Raw genomic sequence first — 19,733 nt, forward strand, 5'->3', positions numbered from 1 at the left:
GATCTCAGTTCGGGGGTCACCTCCTCAGGGAAGCCTGCCTTGGTTATCCCGGAACACATCACATTTTTTTGTGAGTTGACCTAAGACAGCCACGTTTCTTCCCTTTTGATTGCTTCTGTTTCTTAGTGAAGCTGATCGGTTAATGTCTGTTTTCTTCACAGTAACTCAGTTCCTGGGAGCGGATTCCGGGTTTTTTGTTTTTTTTTTTTTGTTTTTTTGAGTTGGAGTTTCGCTCTTGTTACCCAGGCTGGAGTGCAATGGCACCATCTCGGCTCACTGCAACCTCCGCCTCCTGGGTTCAGGCAATTCTCCTGCCTCAGCCTCCCGAGTAGCTGGGATTACAGGCACGCCCCACCATGCCCAGCTAATTTTCGTATTTTTAGTAGAGACGGGGTTTCACCATGTTGACCAGGATGGTCTCGATCTCTCGACCTCACGATCTACCCGCCTCGGCCTCCCAAAGTGCTGGGATTACAGGCGTGAGCCACCGCGCCCGGCCTCGGGGTTTGTGTTATTTACCACTGTGTCGTCAGTACCTGGTCCAGAGGAGGCACTTGGTGGTCTCCTGTCTGATCTCCCAGCTCCTGCTCTGGTCTCCTTACCATCTTCACCAGCAGCCAGACGGGCCCTCTGAAATCCCAGCTGGATCGTGCTTCTCCTCTGTGTAGACCCCCCGGTGGCTCCTGTTACTCTTCAAGTAGGAGCCAGATGCTGTGGCCCACAGGCCCTTGGCGGTCTCTCCCCCGCTGGCCTCCCCTCGCGGTCTCGCCTTCAGACTCTCTGCACTGGAGACGCACTGGCCTCTTTTTCAATGTCAGGCATGTGCTCGCCCCACGGCCTTTGCACTGGCTGTTTCCTCTGCCAGGAACACTTTTCCGCAGGATATCCACCTAACTCCCTCCCTCGCTCCTTTCAAGTGTCCTTAAATGGGACCCCTCAGGGGCAGCCTGCCTGGGCCACCCTGTCTAGACCAGTGTCCCCATCGGGGCCCCTAACCTCCCCGCTTTGTCAGCACACTCGCCGCCAGCTGCCGTCCTGCCCATTCTAGTGTCTGGTGGTCCTGTGCCTCCTCTCGAGGACGTAGGCTCTGTGTGGCTGGGGACTCTGCGTGTCCCATGCTCACTCATCTTCCACGCAGCAGCGCGTCCTCATTGGTGTTGAATGAGCGTACACTGATGTGGGATTTCGGAACACGGCTTGTGGCTGAGGCTCCATTTTTCCAAAAACAGACCCAAGTCTTAGACTGTGGGGCATGTGATTTATTGAGGCTCTGGGGGACCCAGTAAGAGAGGAGAAATTAGGACAGGCTGGGGAAAGATGCTGAGAGATGTACGATTTCAGGTGAAGTTGTAGCCTCATCTCGGTCCCACGGGGAGCCCTGGAGCGCAAGGTCCTTGCAGAGTGTGTTCCCCTCTGGGCTAAGGTGCTGGGAGTTCTGGCTACAGTGCTGGAGGGCAATGTTCTGGAGGCCTCAGGTGACAGCCAGGAGGTGCAGAGCTTGCAGAAGCTGGGGTATAAAGACACAGAGCTGGTTAAAAGGAGGGGAGGGACTGGGCATGGTGGCTCGTGCCTGTAATCCCAGCACTTTGGGAGGCCGAGGTGAGCGGATCACTTGAGGTCAGGAGTTTGAGATCAGCCTGGCCAACATGGTGAAACCCTATCTCTACTAAAAATACAAAAAAAAAAGGAAATAAAAGAAATTAGCCCGGCTTGGTGGCACATGCCTGTAATCCTACTTACTCAGGAGGCTGAGGCAGGAGAATCCTTTGAACCTGGGAGGCGGAGGTTGCAGTGAGCCAAGATTGCGCTGCTGCACTCCAGCCTGGGCAACAGAGCGAGACTCGGTCTTAAAAAAAAAAAAAAAAAAAAAAAAAAAAAAAAATGGATGGGAGGGGTCTGTGCCGGGTGCCAGGGGTGTGCACTGCAGCCACTTCTTCCTGGCCATTTGCTGAATAAATTTCGACACTGTGAACGTCGTCCTGGGCTGTGGTGCAGAGCTTTAAGTGTCTGCAGGTGATTTTCAAGCCCAATAAATTCTGGGTTGGGGGACTGTGAGGACAACAGTATGAGTGTCTGAAGGGTGGAGGTGGAGACTCTCAGTCTTGAAGACTCTGCTGTTTCCAGAAGGACAGCTGGTTGCCTCAAGAAGCCACAGCCCACATCTTCATGGGCACGCCCGGGTCAGAAGTGCCGAGGGATGTCGGGGTGGACGTCAGCTACAGCTTGCCTCAGAGCAAGTTCCGGCTCAAGCTTCTCCATCCCAGGAAGAAAATCGAGCTGGACGGTAATGACAATGTCCCCTCCCTGCTCACCACACCCTTCGCTCGGTACCACACCCAGGGCCGGGCACCTGCAGCGAGCTGGCTCCTGGGTCTGTCTGTGACCCCCTGAGATGAGCACGAAAGCCAGCTCCATTTTATAGATTCTGAACCGTAGGCTCAGAGATTAGAAAACGGCTAGGCGGTCCTCCCGAGGGGCTACAGGGGCCAGATCCAGATGTGGAACCCTTGTCTCTAAACTCTCATTTCTCTTCCCCACCCAGGAAAGATGGAGGCTCTTGAGAGTACCCACATGGGTCACTTGGAGCTGGTGCTGGATGACAGGGATGTCTACTACATCAAGGTTTGTTCCACGCCCTTGGCCCATCTGTGTGTGCACCTGCCACCTCCCTGGGCATTTCCTGCTCCATCCCAGGGCCCCGTTACCTACTGCCACCGCCCCTGGGATCTTCCCCTTCTACCTGCCACTTAACAAGTATTAATTCCTGTTACCCAGAAATACGTAAAGAAGAAAAATAAGGGCTAATATCCCACTGCCATTGATGTTAAAAATGAATATTAATAATGTAGAAACATGCTTTTAAGAATTCAGGGTGCAGTATCTCACGCCTGTAATGCCAGCATTTTGGGAAGCCAAAGTGGGCAGATCTCTGAAGTCAGGAGTTCAAGACCAGCCTGGCCTAATGGTGAAACCCTGCCTGTAATAAAAATTAAAAAATTAGCTGGGTGTGGTAGTGGGTTCCTGTAATCCAAGCTACTCGGGAGGCTGAGGCAGAAGAATTGCTTGAACCTAGGAGGTGGGGGGTTTCAGTGAGCCGAGATTGTGCCACTGCAGTCCAGCCTGAGCAACACAGCGAGATTCCATCCCAAAAACAACAACAACAAAAAGCAAGCCGGTCATGATAGCTTACACATGTAATCCCAGAACTTTGGGAGGCTAAGGTGGGAGGATCACTTGAGGCTAGGTGTTCAAGATAAACCTGGACAACATAGTTAAGACCCTGTCTGTATAAAACATTTTAAAAAAATTAGCCAGGCAGAGTGGCATGTGCCTGTAGTCTCAGCAACTCAGGAGGCTGAGGCAAGAGGATTGCTGCAGCTCAGGAGGCGGAGGCTGCAGGGAGCCGTGCTTGTGCCACTGCACTCCAGCCTGGTGACAGAGTGAGACCCTGTCTCTCAAAAAAAGAATTCAGAGTAGAGAAAGGTATGAGTTTTAAGTTCAAGCATGCCACATCCCAAATTTCCTTCAGAAGTATTGATGCACGCCCCAGGAAATTTGCATTCATTTCCCAATGCTGCCTTAACCAAGTACCCTAAACTGTGTGGCTTCAACCACAGAGGTTTATTCTCACCGTTCTGGAGGCCAGGAGTCTGAAATCAAGGGGTTTTAGATTGTTTGTTTGTTTTTCCTGTGAAGGCTGTGAGGGAGGGTCTGTCCCAGGTCTCACTCCTGGATTCTCGGAGCCTCCAGAGTTCCTGGGCTTGTAGGTGGTCTTCTGTCCCTGTCTTGACACTGTCTTCCCTTTATAGGTGTGTGTCCACACGTCCCTTTTTATAAGGACACCAGGCACACGGGATTAGGATTCACCCTCATCTCAGCTCAGCTTGATCACATGTGAAGAGCCTATTTCCAAATAAGGTCGCATCCACAGACCCTGCGGCGCAGGGCTTCAGCGTCTTTCGGGGAGACACAAGACAACGCATAACGCTATAGATTTGCAAATATTTTTAGTTTGGGCTTCTGGGTTTTGTTTTTTCTTTTTCGCATCAGATGGGTGATGTGATGATATCGTAACAAGTTTTGAGGAAGGCACATATCATACAATAGCATGAAAACCCAATCATCATGCTTCGGTTTTGGTTTTTTTAATTTTTGATTTTCTTGAGGCAGGTCTTGCTTCGTCACTCAGGCTGGAGGGCAGTGGTGCAATCATGGCTCATTGCAGCCTTGACCTCCTGGGTTCCAGCGATCTTCCCACCTCAGCCTCCCAAAGTGCTAGAATTAGAGGCATGAGCCACCACCCCCAGCTGTTCCCTATTTTTTGTTTGTACCTTGCTCTTTTTACTCAAAAATACATCTTTGCGGCTGGGCGTGCTGGCTCACACCTGTAATCTCAGCACTTTGATAGGCCGAGGCAGGTGAATCACTTGAAGTGGAGTTCAAGACCAGCCTAGCCAACATGGTGTAACTCCTGCTCTACTGAAAATACAAAAATGAGCTGGGTGTGGTGGTGCGTGCCTATAATCCCCGTGACTCGGGAAACTGAGCCCAGAGAACCACTTGAACCCTGAAGGCAGAGGTTGCAGTGAGCCAAGTTCATACTACTGCACTCCAGACTGGGTGGCAGAGCGAGACTCCAACTCAGAGGAAAAAAAAAAAAAAAAAAGAAACATACACACACACACACACACACACCCACCCCTTGGGAATCTTTTTATACAAGCACGCACTGGTGCAATTTAAATTCTATTGTAGATTTCATTTAGGTTAATTCAATCTAAATACTATTCTATTAAGTTCTACAATGAAAAAAAACAGGCAATGCATTTAAGTGATTCAAAGTTTAAAAGCTATGAAAGAGCATAGAACTGAGTGTCCTATATGACAGCCAGCGGCATATGTGTTTATTGAAATCTAAGGCCGGGTATGCTGGCTTACGCCTAGAATCCCAGCACTTTGGGAGGCCGAGTCAGGTGGCTTACCTGAGGTCAGGAGTTTGAGAGCAGCCTCACCAACATGGTGAAACCCCATCTCTACTAAAAACACACAAAGTAGCCGGATGTAGTGGTGAGCCCCTGTAACCCCCTCTGCTTAGAAAGCTGAGGCAGGAGAACTGCTCGAACCTGGGAGACAGAGGTTGCGGTGAGCCAAGATCACGCAGCTTCCCTCCAGCCTGGGCAATGGAGCGAGACTCCATCTCAAAAAAGGGGGAAAAAAAATCTAAATGAATTAACATCAAAGAAAATGAAGGATTTGATTCTCTGGCTGCGTGGGCCACATTTCGGGTGCTCCACAGCTGCAGATGGCCCGGAAACATGGTCCTCATTGCAAAAAGCTCTATTGGTTGGTGCTGGTATGGCCTTAAAGCTGCTCTCCCACCCCTCCTGAAAGCCAACCACTGTTAGGGTTTCTTTGGTGATTCCTCTCCGAGACGATCTATGCACACAATCAGCACGTGGAGTTAATACATCCACCTAAAAAAATCGGCGTCTCCCATGTAGTGCGAATGACCACGTAATAGTCCATGGAATGGAATGTATTCAGCTAGTTTCATAACGAAGTGCTCGGGCTTTCCCCAGGTTTCGTCTCTCACAATTACTCTGTGGTGAACACCGTTCTCTCTGCAGAGTACATCCTCAACCGCGGGATTCCCTGGCCACGAGGTTTATCGGTTTTTCTCATGTCTTTCCTCTTTTCTTCCTTCCTTTTTTCTTTCCCTTCCTTTCTCTCCCTCCCTCTATTCCCTCTCTTCCTCTTCCTACCTCTTGCCCTCCCTTTCCCCCATGTCTTTCCCCCTCTCTTCCCCCCGGCTTTTCCGTCTCCCTGACATTTCTTTCTTTTTTTTTTTTTTTTTTTTTTTTTTTAGTTTTGAGATGGAGTTTCGCTCTTGTTACCCAGGCTGGAGTGCAATGGCGCGATCTCGGCTCACCGCAACCTCCGCCTCCTGGGTTCAGGCAATTCTCCTGCCTCAGCCTCCTGAGTAGCTGGGATTACAGGCACGCGCCACCATGCCCAGCTAATTTTTTGTATTTTTAGTAGAGACGGGGTTTCACCATGTTGACCAGGATGGTCTCGATCTCTTGACCTCGTGATCCACCCGCCTCGGCCTCCCAAAGTGCTGGGATTACAGGCTTGAGCCACCGCGCCCGGCCATTTCTCTTTCTTTTACAAGGTTTTCTGTGCAATGGCAGGGTCCTAGGTCACTGCAGCCTCAAACCCCTGGGCTCAAGTGATCCTCCTGCCTCAGCCTCCCAGGTAGCTGGGACCATGGCCTGTGTCACCATGCCTTCCTATTTTTTTTCTTGTTTTTGTGTGTGTGTGTGTGTGTGTGTGTGTGTAGACGGGTCTTAGTATGTTGTCCAGGCTCATTTTCATCTCAGTAGGTGCTTTTCAAGGGATCTTACCCAAGGGTGCCTGGATGGAACTTAGGGAGTCACCTGAGGCCCTTGTTACTGTGTTGAAGTTTCGTGTCTGTCTCCTCCATCCTGGGGAGAAGACTTAAAACTTCCATCCCCTTTTCAAGCAGATTGGTACTTCAAAAAGTGTACCAATGTTGGGAGGCGAGGCAGGAGGATCACATGAAGTCAGGAATTTGGGACCAGGCTGGCCAAGAAGGTGAAACCCTGTCTCTGCTAAAGATAGAAAACTTCCCTGGGCATGGTGGTGTATGCCTGTCAGCCCAGCTTCTCAGGAGGCTGAGGCAGGGAAATTGCTTGAATCTGGAAGGGGGCGGTTGCAGTGAGTCGAGATCGTGCCACTGCACTCCAGCCAGAGTACAAATTGCAGCTTTAGACTTGATCCTGCCAGGCATGATCGCTGGGCACGTTCAGCAGTGGATCTCCCGATTCTGCCTCAGTTTCCAGTGTCTTCTCAGAGATGCCTGGAGTGGAGTGTCTGAAGCCGGGGCTGGATGTCTTGCTGCATAAATACTGTCTCCATTTCCACCTGTGCTGTCAGCCTGGGTGGGGAGAAGACCCATGTTAAGGGAGAGCCACCTTCCCCCGAAAGCCCCACCTGCCTGACAGCTGAGACTTCTGCCTCATTTCCAGAACCTGCAGGGGCCCTTGAACATCTTATTTGCTAAATATGCAGGCACAGATTGCCTGTACCTCCCGTCGGACCTTCCTGCCGCTCCCTATAGAGCTATTTGAGGCCTGGAAATGTTTATTTGCCTTTGGAGAAATTCTAGTTCTATCCACCCCAGACTCATCAATTACAGTAACAGCCGGAGCTCCGGAACTTTCTGGAGCCTGTTCCAGCAGACTTGAAATCTCCGCTTCAAGTCCTCTCTGTAACCCCATATGAGATGAGGAAACTGAGGCAGATGAGCTCATGAATGCAAAGTGCCAGAGCTTGGGTTCAACTTGTCTCAAAGTTTGTGGGATTTAAGGCTGGTGTGGGAAGTGTTCTGTTTGGCACCCCCTACCGCGGTGTGTGCGGGTTGGGTCCTGGGTTGCCTGGAGAGCCCCGGTTTATGCCTGCTGACCTGACACATTTGTGACTAGTGTTCTCTTTAACTGCAAAGTGTTGGGGTTTGGGAGAGAGATTCTGCGCTCACCCTTTCACATGCACCCTGAGGAAGCTCTGACACCACCGCGCAGCCTCTGATACACAGTGGAGAGAGCTGGCGCTAGGATGTGTCTGTCAGCAGGAAGAGCCGCGAGCATCTACATCCACATGTAGACATACCTGTACACATACATTCATATACACACATCCATATATATACACGTCTTTATACACATCTGCACACACATCTGTATATACATGTCTACACATAGACACATCCATGTACACACATCACTGTACACACACATCCATATCCATGTATTTGTACACACCTATCTGTATTTTCATATCTCTGTATACATACACATCTACACACATCCATGTACAGATACATCTGTGCACAGATGCACACACATTCGTACACACATCTGCACACACGCCCGTGGGGATGAGGGAAACACGGCATTAAGTCGTGACGGTCTCGTAATAGTGAGTATTGTTTTGACATCTTTTGGGTGAACTGACCAGCTAGTGGCTATCAGAGGGGTGTGTGGGGTGTGTCCGCAGGTTGGCGGGGCCATCAGACATGGTATTTGTAGTTGCTGATGGCTTTTTTAGAGGATCTCCCATGTGGGGCCTTGGAGTGTAGTGAGCTGTCCCTGTGGTCCACCTGCCAGTGTGTGCGCCAGTGACCAACGAAGTTCTGGCTTCACTGGCCTTCTCAAGGACTTTGGATTGTACTCTAAGAAACGCTAGTGTGCCGTCAGTCAGCATGTCTGGTCACCACGTGGAGATCAGTTGCCAGCGGCGGGATGGGAGCCGGGAGAGCCAGGAGGATGTTGCGGTGAGACAGGTGTGATGACCAGGGCTGGAGCTGGGGCGCAGCGGAGGTGGCAGATGGCGTTGTCTCGAGTCACATCCCATAGCAATGGTCGACTGAGTTCCTGATGGCTCCAACAAGGGGGCTGTCAAGGAGAGAAGAGGAGTCCTTTGTATTTCTGAGTTTGTGACACAGATTTCTAATTTTGAGAAATCCGGGAGTTTAAAAAATTGGGGAAGGGCTGGGCATAGTGGTTCACACCTGTAATTCCAGCACTTTGGGAGGCCAAGGCGGGCGGATCACTTGGGTTCAGGAGTTTGAGACCAGCCTCACCAAAATGGTGAAACCCCATATCTACTAAAAATACAAAAATGAGCTGGGCACTGTGGTGTGTGCCTGTCATCCCAGCTAACTGGGAGGCTGAGGCAGGAGAATCACTTGAACCCAGGAGACGAAGGTTGCAGTGAACCAGGATCCCGCCACTGCACTCAAGCCTGGGTGACAGAGTGAGACTCTGTCTCAAGAAAAATCAAAAATTGGGGAAGGATCGGCATAGAAAGCTGTTGGCTGGGCTGTCTTCTGCCTACTCTCTAGTCCCAGCTTATATGATCATGACTGGGCTTGCTGGCCAAGCCTGTCCTCCCAGGTGACACCGAGACCTTTTCAGGGCTGGAGTGACCTGCAGCCACCCATCGGCAGCGAGGCAGAGAGGTTCCAGGCACAGCTGGAGGTGAAGCTGGTGACAGGGGGCAGCCCCGTCGTCTTGACGGGGAACCTCACGCGGCAGGCGGGCAGCAAGCTGGGCTTCTCCGCATCGCTGAGTCATGTGCTGAGTGACCAGGCCCACGTGAGAGGTAGGAGATGAGACCCCTGTGCCCCGTCTCCTCCGTGGCCAGGCTAGGGTGTAGGCCAAATGCCTCCTCATGGTCGTCATCACCCCAGCTTCTCAATATCAACATCCTATCTAAGGACAGCCGCAGGCTCAGTGTGAGCCCCTAAAAGCTCCCCCAACCTCCACCTGCCCCCACAAACCTTAAAATAGCAGCTTTTGGGCTGTTTTTATTCTCACCCACCATAAGAAACACATGTAACATTTTGACCTAAAATACACGGGGCATTTAAAACACACACAGGCTGAGCAGGCGCTGGCCCTGTGCCAGAGCCGGGGTGGTGGCGCCTGGGTGTGCTGCTTACGGGTTCTGGAAGATTCCACGGTAAGGACAGGAGCCGGGGCTTGGGGGTACCTGGAGCAGTGGCTGTTGATCACCTCACGTGGGTGTCTGGGAGTCATAACAGCTGGCCTATTTCCACCTGTGTGTTCTGGATGACCTTCAGTGTCGCAGAAGCAGAAGCTTCAGAGGGTGAAATTTATCCGACATCCCACGATGCCCTGTTAATTCTTTATCTTCTGTCCTATTCAGTTTGTTTCATTCTATTTAGTTTTGGGCCAGGCATGGTGTCCCACGCCTATAATCCCAGCACTTTGGGAAGCCAAGGTGGGAGGATTGTTTGAGACCAGGAGTTCAAGACCAGCCCGGGTAACATAGTGAGACTCCCGGTTCTACAGAAAAATACAAAAATTAGCCAAGTGTGGTGGCACGTGTCTGTAGTTCCAGCTACTTGGGAGGCTGAGGTGAGAGGATCGATTGAGCCTGGGAGATGAAGGCTGCAGTGAGCAGTGATCAGGCCTGTCTATGGCTTGTTGTGCAGGGCACAGATGTTGACTCTTCAAGGAGCCCCCAACCCCAAGGCCCCTGGTGTATCCCGAGTCCCCTCTTTGCCTGGGGTTGGGAGTGTTGGTCCCTGGGGGCTGACCCTTTCACCTGCCTGCTGTCTGTCCCTGCAGCACTGCTGGAAAGGAAGGAGGAGGATGGACAGTGGGTGGCCGCCCTCAGTGCTGAGCTCTTCGTGCCAGGGCTGGCGGGGCTGCGTGTCCTTGGCCTGCTGCAGCAGCGGGGCCGGCTCTGGACCAACTCCCTGAGGATCCAGTACAGCCTCCTGGGTAAGGCACTGCATGCCTGGCTGCGGGGCAGGTGGAGGTGGTAGGGCCTGCCCTGTTTCCTGCGGCTGTGGCTCTGTGAGCTAAGATAGGCTGTCACCACAGGATTTCCCATTAGTCATTCTGTGGGCTCTGAGTAGGACTTAGTACCTGCTCATTAAAAAAAAAAGATGTGTCTGTTGAGACATTCATCTATCTCTTAAGACCTCCCTGTGGACAGGATCTAATGGAGTGACAGCTGAAGCAGGCCACAGGGCCAAGGGTACACGGCTGAGGCCGGGCTGGGCTGGGCCCTCCTCCTCTTGGAGCCCTGGTGGAGGGCTGCCTGGCAGAGGAGGGCAGGGGTCACTTGATCGATCCTCACAGCTCAGGCAAAGCAGCCAGCGCACCAGTGCAGCACCAGCCAGAGGCTGCAGACAGAGAGCGGCTCAGATGGCGCCTACAGGCTGGAGCTGGGCCATGAGCTCCACTGCACACAGATCCCGGCCTTCAGCCACAAGGTGGGTGCCAGGTCAGCTGGGACATCCAGAGAGAGCACCAGAGTCGGGCAAGTGGTGATAGGAGTACCCTGAGCTCATCCCCAAAGAGATGAACTTTCTCCCAATAGCATAGCCATATACGATGGATCCACGCCTGGCGCTTCAGCCTCAGTCTTATGTCTATTCATCCAGGGTTGCTTCAGCCCAGGAGGCAGAGGTTGCAGTGAGCCAAGATGGTGCCACTGTACTCCAGCCTGGGCAACAGAGTGAAATCTTGTCTCTAAAATAAACAAATTAAAAAAAAAAAAACAACAAAAAAACAAGGCCGGCACTTTGAGAGCCTTCGGCAGGTGGATCACAAGGTCAGGAGTTCCAGACCAGCCTGGCCAACATGGTGAAACTCCATCCTACTAAAAATACAAAAATTAGCCAGGCGTAGTGGCAGGTGCCTGCAATCCCAGCTACTCAGGAGGCTGAGAAAGGAGAGTCGTTTGAACTGGGGAGGTGGAGGTTGCAGTGAGCTGAGATCGTCTCACTGCCCTTCAGCCTGGGTGACAGAGCGAGACGCCATCTCAAAAAAAAAGCAAAAAAAAAAAAAAACAATAACAACAAAATAGTGCTTTCTACAGAATCGTCTCCTCAGAAAACCAAACTGATGTTCCTGGAGTGGGTGGCTGTGAGGGGGCCCGGGGACTGGGTGGGCGGGGCCTCCATGGACACTTCACCGCTCATGTGTGTCTCAGGTCCAGCTCTGGCACGAGGAGGACTCGGGCCACCTGCACTCGCAGCTGGAGGCGAGCTACGGGAAGCACTGGGACCAGAGTGGCAACAAGAGGCTTCTCCATGTCAGCCAGACCTTCAAGAATGACTCGGGGCCCGCTCTGAGCAATCACTTCGTGGAGGTGAGCTGGGCCACTGCAGCAGAGCCGTGCCCTGTGAGTCCAGCATGGATGGTGGGAGCTGAGGAACCCCTCATGGCCCTCTGGCCCTGGCTGCAAGGATGCTGGCAGCTGAAACCCAGCCTTGGTGACTTGCCCTTTTGCATCTCCAGCCCCACGTCCCCAGGGGTGAGAAACGCTTGTCACAGTGCCAAGGACTGGAAGGAGGGCTTGGGAAACACAGATTTCCAGCTGTCAAAATGCATTTTGGAAACAGCAGTTCGCTTTTAGGTTTTCCCAGAGGGTGGGTTCTTTTGCCGAGTTAGGAAGGGTGGTGTGCTCAGCAGCTGAACAGGTGGTGGTTCTTCTACAGCACACATTTAACCTTGCACGTTTTTTTCCTCTTTTCACCTCCAGTCCTGCAAATGGTCTTGTTTTGTTTTGTTTTGAGATGGAGTCTTGCTCTGTCATCAGGCTGCAGTGCAGTGGCACGATCTCGGCTCACTGCAACCTCCACCACCCAGGTTCAAGCAGTTCTCCCTGCCTCAGCCTCCCAAGTAGGTGGGATTACAGGCACGTACTACCACGCCTGGGTAATTTTTGTATTTTTAGTAGAGATGGAGTTTCACCATGTTGGCCAGGATGGTCTTGAACTCTTGACCTCATGATCGGCCCACCTCAGCCTCCCAAACTGCTGGGATTACAGGTGTGAACCACCATGTCCGACCGCAAATGGTCTTCTAAATTAACTCTGAATTGTGCTTAAATATACGTTGTGTAAAAAGTACCGTTTAAACCATGGTTACGTTTAGTGGCATTACCTGCATTTAGATTCTTCTGCAGCCGTCACCACTGTAATCTCCAGAACCTGCAGTAAGACTGTAAGACTGTACCCATTAAATGCTGACCCCCCATTCGCTCCTGCCCCCAGTCCCCGGCAGCCACCATTCTTTGTGTTTTGGGCTTTTGACTACTCTAGGTACCACATAGAAATAGAATCGCACACTATTTATCCTTTTTTTTTTTTTTTTTTTTTTTGACACGGAGTTTCGCTCCTATTGCCCACACAGGAGTGGTGCAGTTTTGGCTCACCACAACCTCCGCCTCGTGGGTTCAAGCGTTTCTCCTGCCTCAGCCTTCCAAGTAGTGGGATTATCACTGTGTGCCACCACACCCTGCTATTTTTTTTGTATTTTTCGTAGAAACAGGGTTTCAACATGTTGGGCAGCCTGGTCTCAAACTCCTGACCTCAGGTGATCTGCCTGCCTCAGCCTCCCGAAGGGCTGGGATTATAGATGTGAGCCACCACCCGGCCTGTCCTTTGTTTGACTGGCTTTTTTCACTTAGCATGCCCTCAAGGTTCATCTATATGTGGCCTGTGTCAGAATTTCCTTCCTTCAGCCTTTTTTTTTTCCCCCCGGGATGGAGTCTTGTTCTGTCACCCAGTCTGGAATGCAGTGGCATAATCTTGGCTTGCTGCAACCTCCGCCTCCCAGGTTCAAGCAATTCTCCTGCCTCAGCCTCCCCAGTAGCTGGGATTACAGGCACCCATCACCACACCCATGTAATTTTTGTATTTTTAGTAGAGTGGAGTTTCACCATGTTGACCAGTCTGGTCTGGAACTCTTGACCTTGTGATCCACCAACCTCAGCCTCCCAAAGTGCTGCGTTTATAGGCATGAGCCTCTGTGCCCGGCCAGAATTTCCTTTCTTTTTAAGGCTGAATAGTATTCCCTTGTCTGTATAGACAGCCCTTGGTTTATCCATCCATCCGTCGATGGACATGTGGATTGCTTCCATCTTTTGGCTATTACGAATAAATGCTGTTAGAAACATGGGCTTGGAAATACCTGATGCTTTCAAATTTTTCAATTGCTTTCAGTCCTTTGGATATATACCTGAAAGTGTCATTGCTGGGTCTTAAGGAAATTCGATCTTTAGTTTTTTGAGGAACTGTCGCACCGTTTTCCACATTAGCTGCACTATTTTACATTCCCACTGTCATCGTATGAGACCTCAGATTTCTCCACATCGTTACCTACAGTCATTGTTTTCTGTTTTTTGAGCCTGGGTTAGGTTCCACTCCCCTTGGCCATGTGGAGTGCAGTGGTGCAGTCTCGGCTCACTGCTTCCTCGACTTCCCGGGCACGATCAAGGCTGGGGATGGCACGATCTCATTGACGTCCTGGGGGTGGGTATTCTCCAGTTTGCGCTGCAGGTGCCCGAGAGGCAGGTGGATTTTCGCATGCAGCTGTACCACTCAAGCCTCCGCCTGCCGCACGTGGAGAGCAGCAGTCACCTGAAGGTGCAGTACAACAGGCGGCCACTGTTTGTGGCAGGCGGGCAGTGGAAGGACACATCTCGGACCACCCTGTGGAAATGGGAAGGTGAGTGTGGGCTGTGGGGCCTCCTTGGCCAGCACCTCAGATTTCTGACCTCCAGGCCTTTGCTCAAGCTGTACCTTTTCCGTGGTACACCTTTTCCTTTTATTTGCTAGCCTAACTCAAGATTCAAATGGGGCCAGACACTGTGGCTCACGCCTGTGTCATCCCAGCACTGTGGGAGGTCTTCTCGAGGCCAGGAGTCTGAGATCAGCCTGGGCAACATAGTAGGACCCTGTCTTAATTTTAAAAGCAAACAAACAAAACCCCTCATCTTTAATGAGTCCCATGATGCTTATCATTACCTCCCAACTTCTTACCCTGCCAGTCAAGCATCGGGTTGCCCCAGTGCCTTTGCATTTAGGGGTCTTTGTGTCTGGAAACACTGTCCCTTACTTTTAAAAACTGGATCCACCTGCATGGACAATGTGCCTCACACCTGTAATCCCGGCACTTTGAGGCTGAGGTGGGCAGATTACTTGAGGGTCAGGAGTTTGAGACCAGCCTGGCCAATGTGGTGAAACCCTGTCTCTACTAAAAAGACAAAAATGAGCTTTGTGTGGTGGTGGGCATCTGTAATCCCAGGTACTCAGCAGGCTTAGGCAGGAGAGTTGCTTGATCCTGGGAGGTGGAGGTTGCACTGAGTTGAGATCACACCAATGCACTGGAGCCTGGGCAACAAGAGTGAAACTTCATCTCAATAAAGCTAAAAACCAAAAACCAAAGCAAACAAAATCCACCATAGTTTATCCATGAATTCATTTTTTTCAATTTTTCTTTTTACTGAAGTGATACCCAGTTTAAAAGTGAATTCGACTGTGAGTTTCTCATTGTTGAAGCCTGGTCCATCTGTGTTACATGGGGGCTCGTCTTATTATGCTCTCTGCTCTTGTATGGACTTACACTATATTTTCTGAAAGTTGATTAAAGGGTATAAGAGAAATACATCCTCTGTCCTCTGTATCACATCTGCCTACCTTGTCTTTTTTTTTTTTTTTTTTTTTTGAGTCAGAGTCTTACTCTGTTTGCCAGGCTGGAGTGCAGTGGCATAACCTCAGCTCACTGCAACCTCTGCATCCAAGACTCAAGCTATTCTTGTGTCTCAGCCTCCTGAGTAGCTGGAATCATAGGTGTGTGCCACCATACCTGGCTAAGTTTTGTGTTTTTAGTGGATATGGGGTTTCACTCTGTTGGCCAGGCTGTTCTTGAACTGAGCTCAAGTGATCCACCTGCTTTGGCCTCCCAAAGTGCTGGGATTACAGGCATGAGCCACTGTGCCTGGCCCCTACCCCAACTCTTGCTTAAAACAGCAAGCACTGTAAATTCTTTTGGCCATTTTTTACTGTTTGTATTCCCTATCTTTTAAAATAATATAATCATGCTGCTGTTTCTTGATTTTTCAGCTTTAGTCATTCTCCATAGGTTTCTTACTAGTGAGGATAAGAATTTAACTCTTAGCCTGGTGTCCCTTTTGAATATGTATTTCCCTCCATTTTCTTAAAAGAGTTACGTTTTGTTTACATTCTATGCTTACCCAATGTAACTATAAATGTCTTAAATAGCTGAGATATACGGTGTACTATGATGATGACTTTTTGTTTTTTCTGGAGTTTATAATTGCCTTTCTTTTTCTATTTGATTAGTCTTCTAGAATTTTTGCCTGCTAATTACTCCCAGAATTTTCAGCAGCATTGCAAAACTCTTTTCCAGATGGTCAGACATATCAGATTGCTTATTGACTTCAATTAGTTCTGATATTTTTCTTGGGGACCCTCTTCCTGGAGCCTGTGTCCTACTCTAAAGTAGACCAGTTGCACAGCTATGGTTCTGCAGCCTCCCTTTTTCATCAACCTGGAAATTTATTTCACTTCTGTTCTGGATCAAACCCCTTTTGCTTAAACCTGTGTCATCTCTCTCGTTTTATTGCTTTGTCTTGATGGAGTACATCTTTCCGTAGTTTTCAAGAAAGTATACATGGGATGTGTGTTCATTTCCGAGCGCTTCTGTAATTATTTACTACATTGGTTAGCTTAAAACAACAGAATGTGTTTTTTCACAGTTCTGAGGGCTGTAAGTTTGAGTCAATGAGCCACCAGGGCCATGTTCCCTCTGAGGCTCTGGGGCGAACCCTCCCTTGCCTCTTCCAAGCATTTGGTGATGGATGTTGATGCTTGGTGTCCCTTGGATTACAACCACGTCCTCCCTAATCTCTGCCTATTTTGTCACATGACATTCTCCCTGTGAGTATGTGTGTGTGTCTGGATTTTTCTTTTCTAATATAGGCATCAGTTGTATTGGATAAGGGCCTGTCCTTTTCGAGTATGACCTCATCCTGACTTGATGGTATCTGCCGAGACCCGATTTCCAGTTAATTGGGAAGTATTGGGGATTAAGACTTCAGTTGATCTTTTGGGGGAACACAATTTAACCCATAACAGAATGCAAACATTTGAGACCTAAATATTTAAAATGTCTTCATTCTACTGGGGCAGCTCGAATGAGTCAGAATTGTAGGTTGGAAATAATTTTCCCTGGGGATTTTGAAGGCATTGCTCCGTTGTTGTTTTGAATTAATTTGGAGATCTGAGGCTCTTTCTGACCCATCATCTTTTGTATATGACCATTTTCTCACGGTCTTAGAAGTTTTAGGAGCTCATCTTAGTCCTGGTGGTGTTAAATCTCATTACGAGGTAACTTGGTATGGACCTGTGTTCCGCCATCGTATTGGGTCCTTAGTACTGAGCATTTTAATTAGAAAACATGTCATTTGTGTCTGGGTAATTTTCTCATACAGTTTCTTGAATAATTTCCTTCCTCCCTTTGCTGTGAAATTCCTCTGGGTTAGATGTTGGTCCTCAGAAACTGAGCCTCTAATGTTTTCTTTGTTTCTCTTTTCAAACCTGTTTTCCTTTTTGTCCTTTTTATTTTTTGGAGAACGGGATCTCAGTATGTTGTGCAGGCAGGTCTCAAACTCCTGGGCTCAAGCGATCCTCCTGTCTCTCCCTCCCAAAGTGCTGGGATTAGAGGTATGAGCCACCACACCCAGCCTCCTTGTTTCTCTTTCGTTCTATTTCTTTGTCCTTTTGTGCCGATTTCCTCGACTTTATATGCCAGCCCTTCTGCCGGCATTTTTATTTTGGATTATCTTACATTTTCAAGAGCTTATTATGTCTGTCTGTCTGTCTGTATGTATGTATGTATCTATTTGAGATGCATTATCACTCTGTCACCCAGGCTGGAGTGCAGTGGGTTGATCTTGGCTCACTGTAACCTCTGCCTTCTGGGTTCAAGTGATTCTCCGGCCTCGGCCTCCTGAGTAGCTGGGATTACTGGCACATGCCACCACATACCCAGCTAATTTTTGTATTTTTAGTAGAGAGGGGGTTTCACCATGTTGGTCAGGCTGATATCGAACTCCTGACCTCGTGATCCGTCCGCCTCAGCCTCCCAAAGTGCTGGGATTACAAGCGTGAGCCACCACACCCGGCCTCAAGAGCTCTTTTTGTTGTTGTTTCCTTTCTTACAGAATCCTGTTTCATGAATGCAATTGTCTTCTCTTAGAGTATAAGTTATAGAATTTTAGGGAGTTTAATCTGTTTTGAGCTTTTTTCTTTTTATTTCTATATTTCCTCTTAGAGACTTTCCCCTAAATGCTAAGCCAGCCTTGGATATGTGCTTATGTTTGAGTTGGCTGCTGAAAATATTGGTTGTCCTGTTTTCAAACAGGGTAATTACGTTTCGAGTATACTCAGAAGCTGCCTGAGGACTTAATTCAAACCAGCAATTTAGCGAAGTTAGGGATCTCATATTCTGGAACATAGATTTAAAGGTTTGTTTAAAAACATCCATTCTCCTTAAAATCCTTTTCTAAAACTGAGAGTAGGAGACCTGCCGCAACAGAGAGGAGAGAATGCATTTCCAAACTTGGGCCCTCTCGACCCTCCTGGATCTCCTTAGGACAGAGTGAGCGCTGGTTCTCTGCCAACCTAGGATTAGGCCTTAAGACTTCTGCAAAAAAGATCCCAGAAGAAAACTCAGGAATAAAAGCAGAGAAAGTGAGACATCTGACTAAAAAGACCGGAAGTCCTCGGGAAGTAAAGGAGAGACAAACCAGAAAAATCATACCAGTTAATTTGCCTTTGGAGTAACTGGAGATCCAGAGCTTTCTAAAAGATAAGACATCTCCTGAGTGTGGAGAGTTGAGGTAGAAGAATCATGAACAGCCTAGAGCAGTTGCCCAGTGTCTCACGGAGAAGGGCATAGAGAAGAACTGGCAGGAATGTCCCCAGATGGTGACAAGTTTGCAGGACTTTTACTGGATGAGCCATGAGGCCATCCAGAGACCCAGGAGCCAGCCCTGGCCCTGTCTTCACGGAAGGGCCCTGCACAGGATTCTGGGATACAGAAGGAAGGAGAGCATGTCTTCAGGTCTTGCCTGTGCAGACACAGCTGTCCTTCCAGCTCCGAAGGTCCAACACAGGCCTGTGTCATCCCGATTGACTTTGAGGGGCCGCTGTGGGCTCCCCGACACATTAGCTGCATGCAGGATCCTTGGGTACCCAGAGGGGAACCCTGGATCATGAACCATGTGTGGTCAGTCCTAAGCCTGTTTCCTGGCTTTCCCCAGCAGCCCCAGCCTCCCGCAGCCCCTCCCAGCCTTCGGCAGCAGTGGCCGCTCTCTTCTGATTCTGATCCAGATGTTGAACTTGGGAAACAATTAGCACCTGGATCCCAATTCTGTCTGAAAGTAACAGAATAACAATCTCTACACTAGTGGGTGACTCTCGGCCCAGCCCAGTGTAATGAGACGTAAATGAATGACCAGGACCTCAGAAGCAAAAACAAAACAAAACAAAAAAAACGGAGCAACCAGACAGATGTTCTGAGTTTGCCAGGTCCCAACTGTGATCTATAAAGTGAAATGAGATCGTCATCACCATGCAGGAAACCAAGTAGAAATCTAATTGGAGACTCTAAAGGTGTTTGGAAAGAGGCGCTATTTATAAGTGGGAGCATGTTCTGATTGGTGAGCTTCCCTGTCAGTCAGGCAATTGGGTCGGGACTTGGCTCTCCAGGGATCCATGCCTGCCTTCTGTTCTTCTGTGGTGCCGTCTTCCCATTTCCTGTGGGATGGGAGCAGCTGGCCAGGGACCAGGCTGCCCACTCTTCAGCGTCTCCCTGTTCTCAACTCATCGCCACTTCCCTCCCCTCACTGTGTCATTGTCCCTGCATCTGAGCGGGGGTGGGTGGCCTCACCCTTTGATCAGCTCCCCCTTATCTTTCATTTAGGTATTAGGTAAATTGTCACTTCCTCCTACAAGTGTTTGCTGACCTCCGCCATTTTTATCAGATTCCTTCTTTATTATTTTTCTTCACAGGCCTCAGCATTTCTACCTGTGTTTTCTTGTTGTTTCTTTATTTTAAGGCACGGTTTCCTTCTCTTACCCAAGCTGGAATGCCGTGGCATCATCACGGCCACTGCAGCCTCCATCTCAGCCTCCCAGGTAGCTGGGAATATAGGCCAGCACCACCGTGCCTGGCTAATTTTTATATATTTTTTTGTAGATATGGGGTCTCATTTTGTTGTCCAGGCTGGTCTCAAACTCCCAGAGTCAAGTAATCCTCCTGCCTTGGCCTCCCAAAGTGCTGGGATTGCAGGCATGAGCC

General features: G+C 49.6%; 1 protein-coding gene and 1 pseudogene across 1 annotated transcript in view; one reads left to right on the top strand and one right to left on the bottom strand.

Moving 5' to 3' along the window:
• Window positions 1-19,733, top strand: part of LOC101027862 (uncharacterized) — a 173,512-nt gene that overhangs the window by 58,909 nt on the left and 94,870 nt on the right. The window contains exons 22-28 of the mRNA XM_074381574.1: window positions 2,125-2,284; window positions 2,543-2,622; window positions 8,997-9,183; window positions 10,176-10,331; window positions 10,695-10,828; window positions 11,551-11,709; window positions 13,892-14,072. Of these exons, the coding sequence (XP_074237675.1) occupies window positions 2,125-2,284; window positions 2,543-2,622; window positions 8,997-9,183; window positions 10,176-10,331; window positions 10,695-10,828; window positions 11,551-11,709; window positions 13,892-14,072 (1,057 nt within the window). The remainder of the gene's footprint in view (window positions 1-2,124; window positions 2,285-2,542; window positions 2,623-8,996; window positions 9,184-10,175; window positions 10,332-10,694; window positions 10,829-11,550; window positions 11,710-13,891; window positions 14,073-19,733) is intronic.
• Window positions 4,045-4,142, bottom strand: LOC120367490 (small nucleolar RNA U13; annotated as a pseudogene).

Source organism: Saimiri boliviensis, chromosome 12 (assembly GCF_048565385.1).
Source record: "Saimiri boliviensis isolate mSaiBol1 chromosome 12, mSaiBol1.pri, whole genome shotgun sequence".
NCBI classification, from domain to species: Eukaryota; Metazoa; Chordata; class Mammalia; order Primates; family Cebidae; genus Saimiri; species Saimiri boliviensis.